General features: G+C 47.6%; 1 protein-coding gene across 2 annotated transcripts in view; it reads left to right on the top strand.

Moving 5' to 3' along the window:
• Positions 1-5,423: 5,423 nt before the first annotated feature.
• The window catches only part of EFCAB14 (EF-hand calcium binding domain 14), a 37,553-nt gene continuing 33,537 nt past the window's right edge, over positions 5,424-9,439 (top strand). The window contains exons 1-2 of one of the 2 annotated variants that reach the window (XM_067726031.1): positions 5,424-6,620; positions 8,185-8,333. In XM_067726031.1, coding sequence (XP_067582132.1) covers positions 6,439-6,620; positions 8,185-8,333 — 331 coding nt within the window. In that variant the 5' untranslated portion in view covers positions 5,424-6,438. The remainder of the gene's footprint in view (positions 6,621-8,184; positions 8,334-9,439) is intronic. The other variant, XM_067726032.1, reaches the window with a different exon arrangement.

Here is a 9,439-nt window from a genome sequence, read left to right as displayed (position 1 = left end):
GCCCCCAGGGAAGAGGGCAGGAGCAGGTGGTCTGGAGGCCATAGTGTACATACTTTCCTCCCAGGATTATTGTTCTCAACCTAAAATAAACCCAGTCACTCCAGACTTTCTTTTTTTTCCTCCCAATATAAACCCTGGGGACCACTGCCTGCTTCCTGGGAACTCTTACAGAACAGAACCTGGATATTACTGGTGTATTCCAGGGCCACACACAGGGCTTCGCACATGGTAGGGCCCTCCTTAAGGCAGGATTGTCGGATGGATGGATGGATGGAGTCACCAAGATGAAGGACAATGCCTGGAAACTCTTTAGAGTCTCCTCTGCTCTTCCAATAATTTAATTCAGCAAACAGTCCCTGAGGTCCCTCCAACACTGGACCCTGTTCTGGGTGCTAAGGCACAGTCAGTATATGGGGAAACTGAGGCTTGCAGCAACAAAAGCTTGCAGCAACTCGAAGGAGACTGTGCCTGGAATAGAAGAAGAAGCACGGCGGGGGCAGCCCTCACCCCTGCCCACAATAATACTGGGAACCAGTGCTGCTTCCTGCTGCCTGGGACCCACTGGGAGAAAAACCATTGTTTAGCTTGGAGCTTGGCCCCTTTCCTACCACCCAATCCTTCCCCTTCCCATTGTCTTTAGCCCTCTCATCAGGGTACAGGAAGCAGCTGCCGACACAGCAGCAAAAAGAATGGGGAAGGGGCTGGGGGGAGCAGATGAGGCCGTCCCAGGAGAGGTAAGACGCTTCAGCTGGTTGTCCCTTCCTAGATGAGCTCCAGACAAAGGCCCAGGCAGCGGACTCCGCCAGTATGGAGCTGGGCACCGGGTGCAGGACTCAGGCAGAGGCTCAGATCCAGATTCAAGCCCCAGTATCTGCCACTGATGTGCTGTGTGTCCCTGAGCAAGCCTCTTACAATCTCTGAGCATCTATGTTCTTCTCAGTTAGAGCAAGGATAAGATGCTTGTCTAGTGAGGATTAGCTTATTGCAGTCACAATTAACACGAAAATGCCTAATACCTGCGTATTTTTAAATGTTCATTTCTGTTCCTTCCCCCGACTTTAACCATAGAAAAACACCAAGAAAGATGATGGCAAAGAGGGTTCTTGTAGCAGATGGAAGCAGCGTTTTCTATTAGGTAAATGAAGATGTATTACCACAACTGGGTCATCATCAAAATCACACTTAATAAATCTGTAATAAATCACATTTAATAATTAATAATCACATTAATGGAAGAGGTACATTTATTGAGCATTTACTATGAGTCAGGCACATTACTTCTGCACAGCTATTCTGTGAGTTAGGTATTGTCAAGGCCAGCTTCATGGGTATGTGACCAGCGCAGTTGCACAGAACCCATAACTCAGAAGTTTGCCCCACAATTGGGGTTTAATGCTCTGTGGTCGCCATCTTGAAATTCTTAATCATTTTATTTTTGAATTTGTTTTGAAAGTGAAGTCTGATGGAACATGGAGCATACACTGGGGACTTGGAAGCTTCACTCATACATAGTCCTGCCTCTCCTAACCTCCCTCTCCCCCTCCCCAGGATGGGTTCTAAGCTGCCTGTCCGCCTGCCCCGCCTCATCCTAGACAGGGGCCTGGGTGCAGGCGCAAAGAGGGCTGGGTTGGCGGTGCATGCCAAGTCATAAGGAAGGGCCCCCACCCCGCCCCGTGAGGGTCCCCATACCCAAGGGAACACGACGTTAACTAGTGAGCAATAAACAGCGTGATGTGCTGAGCAAGAAATCATGAGAGAACGGTAAAAAACTTTTTTCCTGATTTTTGAACAAGGGGCCTTGCATTTTCCTTGGCACTGGGCCCCACAAATTATATGGCTGGTCCTGGTTACTCTTATTACCACCATTTCTCAAAAGTGGAGGCTCAGAGAGGCTCAGCCATTTGCCCAAGGTCACACAGCTGCCAAGTGGCAGAGTTCAGATGTGGACTTCGACCCCAGAGAAGAGAGGATTCTGAGATCTTAAAGAGCTTCAGCCCAGGAATCAGAAGTCCTGGATCCCATTTCTGATCATGGCCCTAGGCAAGTTTGCCCCCACTCTCTGCCTCAGTCTTCCCAAGTGAAAGTGCTCTGTGGAGTCTTCTAAGATAGCACAGCATCTCAAGAGGCTTTGCCACTCACACAGGATGGAATTTTGAGTACAGGGAAGTCATCCTTGCTCACTCTCCCCACAGAGCTGTTAGGAGGATTCAGCAGGCATCACCCACCCTACAGGACACTTCACAGCATATAAACACTTTCATGCTGCTCCCTCCCCCAAAGAGCACAGAGCAGAAGGCTGGGCAGGGAATATTCTCATTCTCATTTTACAGACAGGAAAATTGGAGTACCAGAGCTGCAAAGTGACTTACCCAAGATCACATTGTGTTTCAGGCAAGTTTTGAATGGGTAACAAGCCTCCCTAGACACAAGATCATAATATGAACCTCCCCAAATGAAAAGATGGGTTACAACCTTGAGGAGTCCTGGTGTAGGAGGGCAGTGCTGGAGCCCTCGCTCTGAGACGGTTGGATTAATCTAATCATTGGCCTTGAAGGCCCCAGGTATGAGGGAGGAGGCTAGGGAGGTACCAAGAGCTCCTGAGATAAAAAAAAACATCTGGCCATCAGTTTTCAAAGGATAACTCAGCATCTCATGGGATGTTTACCCAACACAGAAGGGTGTGTTATCTATAGACCAATAGACGAACAGTCAGACAGAGGGACTGAATGGTAGATCCAGCAGAAGCATCCCATTAGCTCTCAAATACCCTCCTCCAGCCTCCCCACCCATGACCAGTCCATTGCATGAAAGGTCAGGGCCTGGCTGACCAGATGTCACTGTAACTAGGCGATACATCCTTGGCTCCGCCTTACTCCCTTGGGTTCCTCAGCCCCTGGTTCCCTTGGTGAACATGCAAGATCTACAGCACAGGAAGGCCATGGGAAGGGCCATCCTGGGCCAGTCACCCCTTTTGCCTGTGTCTTCTTATGAACATAGGGTTTGTTTGTGAAATGGTTCTTGAAGTCAAGACCTTTTCTTGTCCATCCCCAGACCTTCAGGGAAGTGCTACTGCAGAGTTATCCAATAAAACTTTCTATAATGATGGAAATGTACTGTTCTGTGCTGCCCAATAGCCACTAGCCGCATATGGTTGTGGAGCACAGTGGCCAGTGAGACTGGGGAACTAATTTAAACTTTTAATTTAATTTTAATTAAGCTAAATGTAAATTTAAATTGCCATATGTGGCTAATGACTACTTACTATATTGGGCAGTGCAGCTCTAGAAACAAAATGAGACCAAAAAAAAACCCAAAGTAACTGTCCATGTTTGGGGGCTTCAGAAGCACTTTCACAAGCATCTTCTCATTGGTCTGTCCTGTGAAATAGATATTAATCCTCATTTTGCAGAGAGGAAAACTGAAGCTCAGAATTTATATGGCTTCCATGCTGACAGAGTTAGCAAACATTCAAAGCATGATTTCACTGCAGATCTCTTGATTCCAAAACTCCACTCATACCTCTGTATGACTCTGCCCACTCATGTAGGCATCACATATATATTGGATCATCTACCTCTGGTCTAGACACATAAAAATAAATAAGAGACAGACCCAGACTTTGGGTGGGTATCCCTAGACAAAGACAGTGTGATTGCCACAATAAGAATGTGGGTATAAAAATCACTTTAAGTGACTTTTTTCCAAGTAGTTCAAAGCACTTTGCTTTAAATACCATCTACATTTGATGACTTTCAGATTTACATTTCAGGCCCCAACCTCTGCCCAGAACTCCAAATAGATATACCAAATAGTCCATCTGAATACTGAATTGACTTCTCAAGTTTGCCCCAAATCTGTTCTTTCCCATCTCAGTAAACAGCAATTCCTTTCTTCCAGCTGTTCCACCCTAAGACCCTGGAGTCATCTATTACTCCTCTTTTTTTGCTCACCTTCTTTGTAAACCATCAGCAAATATTGTTAGCTCTGTGGTCAAGAAGCATCCAGAATGCTCACCATCTCCACAACTGCCATCATCTTTATTTGTCCCTCACTGGTCCCTGATTCTCTTTTCCACACAGTGGCTTAGATCTTTTAAAAATCTAAGCCAGAGCTTAAAGCACCAAGGGTTTTCCAAAGTCCTCACAGTGGTCCATAAGGCCCTGCAAGATCTGCCCCTGGGGCTTCCCTGGTGGCGCAGTGGTTGAGACTCTGCCTACCAATGCAGGGGACACGGGTTCGAGCCCTGGTCTGGGAAAATCCCACATGCCGCGGAGCAACTGGGCCCGTGAGCCACAATTACTGAGCCTGCGCATCTGGAGCCTGTGCTCCGCAACAAGAGAGGCCACAATAGTGAGAGGCCCGCGCACAGCGATGAAGAGTGGCCCCCACTTGCCACAACTAGAGAAAGCCCTCGCACAGAAACGAAGACCCAACACAACCATAAATAAATAAAATTAAAAAAAAAAAAAAAAGATCTGCCCCTGATGCTTGTCTGACCTCATTTTCTACCGCTCTCCTCTTGCTCTTCAGGTCCAGCCACAGCAGGTCTTCCAGGTCACTCCTTCCGCTTGGCCACTTGCACAGCTCACTCCCTCACTGCCTCCCAATCTCTAACCAAAGGTCCCCTTATCACAGAGGCACTCCCTGTCCCCTTATCATGTTTCAGTTTTCCTCATAATATTTATCATCTCCTGACATTTTATATGTTATTGCTGTCCTCCCACTCGAGTATAAGCTGCAGGAAAACAGTTGGCAGATAAAACACAGGACACCCAGTTAAAAGTAATTTCAGGTAAAATAGAATTAACTTTTAGAAGTATGAAGATGTCCCAGACGTTGCATGGGATATACTTATACCAAAAAGATATTCGTTGTTTACCTGAAATTCAAACATTACTGAGTGTCCTGTATTTTTATTTGCTAAATTGGGCAACCCTATGCAGGAAGGCAGGGATAGTGGTTATCTTGTTTATTGCTCAATCCTCAGCGGTAGAACTGCTCCTGGCGTATGGTAATTTCTCAGTAAATATTTACGGAATGAATGAATGAACTGTTCAACCGGGTCATTAAGCTGTAACAGGCCTAAACCTTTAATAAACAGCATGAGAGTCAGAGGGTTGGAGCCTCTAGGCTGGGTTAGTCACAACTGGGGGGGCCCGGGCGGCTGATGAACTTCCCAAGCAGGTCGAGCAGCTGGATGCTTTGCTTGGCCCAACCCTGCTCCTCAAGAAACGAAACTCGCCCTTGTCAGGTGAGCTACAGGTCCCAGACCCTCCTGGGGGCGGGGCCTCCTCGACTGGCAGGTGGGACCTGCCCTCGCTTGAGCCTGCATCCTTTAACACCCCGCCTCCCCATCGCCCCCTCGCATGACGTTACCAGACGGGCGGCCAATGGGAGCGCGCCTTACTGGCAGGCGGTGTCGGCGGTCGCTGCCAAAGGGAAGTGAGTTGGGGCTGGAGCGATGGCCCGGGTCTGGAGCCCGCGGCCGCCGCCGCCGCCGCCGCCGCCGCCACCACCACCACCAGCGAGTCGGGAGCAGGGGCGGCTGCAGCCGGAGCGGGGGCCGGAGTCGCGGCTGCAGTGGAGGCGGCACGTGTGAGTTGCCGAGGGTCGCCCGTGCCGGAACAGCTCGAACTCTGGGTGGGAGCGCTTCAGGTGGGCTGAGCCGCCGTCGCCCCTCCTCACCGCGCCCCCAGGCCCAGACAGCAGGGCTGGGGTCTCCCGAGGCGCGGGACTGGCTCCTCTCAGGCCAAGCCCTCCAGGCCGGGCTCTGGGTCTTCCTCGGCCTCTGGCTTCCTTCAAACTCGGGCCGGAGGCCGGAGGACGGTGATCATCTCAGACTCAGGCATTTTCTCTGTCGGAGTTGTAGCGGCTGGGAGCCCCCTCCTGCTGCCAGCTAGGGAGGGAACAGCGCCTTCCCAGCGTCTCGCTCTGCATCTCCCTCTCTCCTCCCATTGAAGAACAAGTTTCTTTTTTTCTCTGCATTGGAAATTCTACCCCGGAAGTCCAAAACACCCATCTGTGTCCTTCCCCAGCTCCTGGAGCACCCTTAGAAATACTATATACTGACCAGGTCTGAGAGTCTCTTGACTTGACTTTTTATTCTCTTTGGGAGACAAAGGTTCCACCCTTGTCCACGTCCAACACCCCCTTCGGTAACTGACAGTGCATGCCTGGGGCTTTATCCATTTGGATCACCAGCTCCCTGGCCATCTTTATGTGACTTCCCCTACCCATCTGAGTTACGGTTTCCTCTGGGCTCCAATCTCCAGCCCCCAGCGGATCTGGTCAGTCCCACTCCTGGGTGGGACTGACCAGAGGGGCTCTGGCCCAGGATTCCTCACCCTGGAAGGCGGCTCCAAGGCCTCGAGAGAACTGGGCGTCGGGTACGAACCTGGCAGCTCAGGAGTGGGTGCTCCACTTACCCCACACAAGAAGATGAAAAAGCGCAAAGAGCTCAATGCACTGATCGGCTTGGCTGGGGACAGCCGGAGAAAGAAGCCCAAGAAAGGCTCAGGCCACCGCCTGCTTCGCACCGAGCCTCCTGACTCAGACTCTGAGTCCAGCTCAGAGGAGGAAGAGGAATTTGGTGTAGCTGGAAATCGCTCTCGCTTTGTCAAGTGAGTAATGCAGTACTCAGGGGTGGGATGGGGAAAAGGCATCTCCTTGCACTACCAAGGAGGCAAATTAAAGGGAAGGAGAAGGGAGTTCTTAGGAAGAAAAAAGTGTGTAGACCTTGGAAGGCACAGAGGGAGGAAGAATGTTAGGGAGAAGATGAGTTCAGTTTCTGAATGAAGGATAAATTAGAGATCTATCTCTGAGTATACAAAGAAGAGCTCTGAATCTAGGGTGGAAAGGTGGACTTGGGGAATGTGCTAAGAGCCCAGAGAGACCAAGGCGGGAGTAGCAAAGAAGCTAAGAATAGGGAACAAAGAACAGAGAAATTTGGGGGACTAGACCTTTTGTTAAGTACAGGAGAGACAGGGACCTTAGGACTGCAGGTTTTTTTGTTAGGTTGGTTGGATTTTTTTGGTTGTTGTTTTCGGAGGGGGGGTTGTTGAGGGTTTTTTTGTTTCTGTTTCTTTTTGCACTCTTGATGGGTCTGAATCTTGGTGATGGGGGAATATGGTGAGGGACATTCTGTAAAAAGCATGAGTCTTGAGAGAAATGACGAGTGGGAAACAAAAAGAAGAAGCAGGTTTTCTCAAACCACTTTTAGATGGTGCAGTCACTAGACAAATCCCGTAGTGAGCACAAAGACATTGCGAATTGGGGGTTACGGTAGGAAAGGGCTGAAGGGAACCTTGAAGGTGCCCTTCGACTCTCTTAAGGAGCACGTTAAAAGAAGAGTATGCTGCTGAGGTTGTGGAAGCAAGAGCTAGGCAGAAGGTTGGGATGCTAAAAGAAAAGAGATTGAATCCTTTGAGGTTTGTTTAGAATGTCTGTGTCCTTTTATGTTAAAGGAAGAGATTGGTTTCTTTGCCAGGTGAGGTAGTTCAGGGTAATCCTGGGTTTGGGCTGTGAAGATCTGATGAAGTGGAATAGTTAACTGGAATAGTTATCCTGTTGGGTTAGTTTAGACCTTGAGTGCTGGTTGAAGTTTGGTGTGAAATCTGACCCCTTTCTATGTTTCCCTTCTTTCTGAAACAATAAGCTGGAGTGTACCAGGTGTCCACTTAAACCTACTGTCTACTTTTTTTCATTCCATTTGGAGTAAAACTCACTCAAAAGTTTATAAAGTTTCAGTAAACTGAAACGAGGTTCTCTGGAGTATGTATTTAAGAGAGAGAAATAGATAAGTGAATTACAGTACAGTGATGGAATGTCAGAGAAGCTCTGGTCTTTACACTTCGCTAACCTGAGCCAGTTTCCAAAGAAACTGTTGATGAATTGAAGATGGCAGTGAGCGGCAGTGCCCACAGGTGCTTCCTGTAGCTCACAGGAACTCCCTCTGTTTCATGTGAAGTTTGAAACCTTTGTCCCCTATAGATGAACTCTTTATAGGTCATATTATTTAGACATATTCAACCTGCTGTTCAGATTTAAGTGTGTTACCCCCGTGTTCCCTGGTGAATTAACTGGTATTCATTAGAGATGATAATTGCATGGCGAAACGTGCTATTTTGAGTAAGGCTGTATTCCAATCTCTTCTGTACTCCTGGTTGAATTTGTTCTTACGATCAGGGGAGACTATTTGCGATGCTGCAGGATCTGTTACCCCCTCTGTGCTTTCGTCATCCTTGCCGCCTGCGTCGTGGCCTGTGTTGGCTTGGTGTGGATGCAAGTTGCTCTGAAGGAGGATCTGGATGCCCTCAAGGAAAAATTTAGAACAAGTAAGTGGTCACCCTTTTCAGAGTATAATTTTGGACTCTTTTTCCAGGTTCTAGGACAAAGTGAACCACACTGAATTAAGATTTTTGCTCACTCTGATGAAGCAATTATATGTTCCTGTCAGCATTTTTTTTTTTTTTTTGCGGTACGCGGGCCTCTCACTGTCGCAGCCTCTCTTGTTGCGGAGCACAAGCTCCAGACGCACAGGCTCAGCGGCCATGGCTCATGGGCCCAGCCGCTCTGCGGCATGTGGGATCTTCCCGGACCAGGGGCATGAACCGGTGTCCCGTGCATCAGCAGGCAGACTCTCAACCACTGCGCCGCCAGGGAAGCCCCTGTCAGCATTTTTAAACTCTTTCTTAGCTGTCAGCTTGAAGGCAGTAACAGTTACTCATTTCTAAATCCACAAACAAAAAACAGTGCTTATGCACCACTAGGACAAATAGCATCTGAAATAATGGTATTGCAGTCAACACAGTGCAGAAGGCAAGGGCTAAGATCCAGAAGTCTAGAATCTTGGTTAATCTCCACCTGTTGCCACTTCATATTCCCCAACTATAAAGTGGCAATAGCAACACTAGGCTGTTTCCTTCCTCCTCACAGGGACATTTGAGAAAGCATGTGGGAGTGTCTGTCAGACAGTTTCCTCCTTAATAAAAACCTATAGAAACATAGGACTGAGCAGTAATAATGGTAGCCAGCATGTGTGGAGTGCTTACTGTATGCCAACTCAGAAATAAATATTTGTCTCTTGAGTGTTTTAAAGTTTAAGAAACTTGAAGTTTTATGTATGCAAAATTGTCAAGTTGTATTTTGCACATCCAAAGTACTTTTTCTGAAAGGTGTGTTTGCATGGTAGCTTCAACCTGTTTTAACCTAAAGATCTTCCTTTAGCAACACTGAGATGTTTAGTTCTAGGTTTCAAGGGTTAATTTTCTAAAACTAGTAAAAAATTTTTAAAAACAACAATAAAAACAATGTACAAAAAAAAAGAAAGTAAAGTTATGCCCAAAAGATGCTTTACTCAGTCTTTGTTTTAACTAACAATTAGTGCATAGCTACAATTACAATCTGAATTTTATTATAAATAATAAAATTAATTTTTAAA

This window comes from Pseudorca crassidens, chromosome 2 (assembly GCF_039906515.1).
Source record: "Pseudorca crassidens isolate mPseCra1 chromosome 2, mPseCra1.hap1, whole genome shotgun sequence".
NCBI lineage: Eukaryota > Metazoa > Chordata > Mammalia > Artiodactyla > Delphinidae > Pseudorca > Pseudorca crassidens.
The sequence above is the reverse complement of the archived record's forward strand: the minus strand, read 5'-3'. Positions and strand labels throughout refer to the sequence as shown.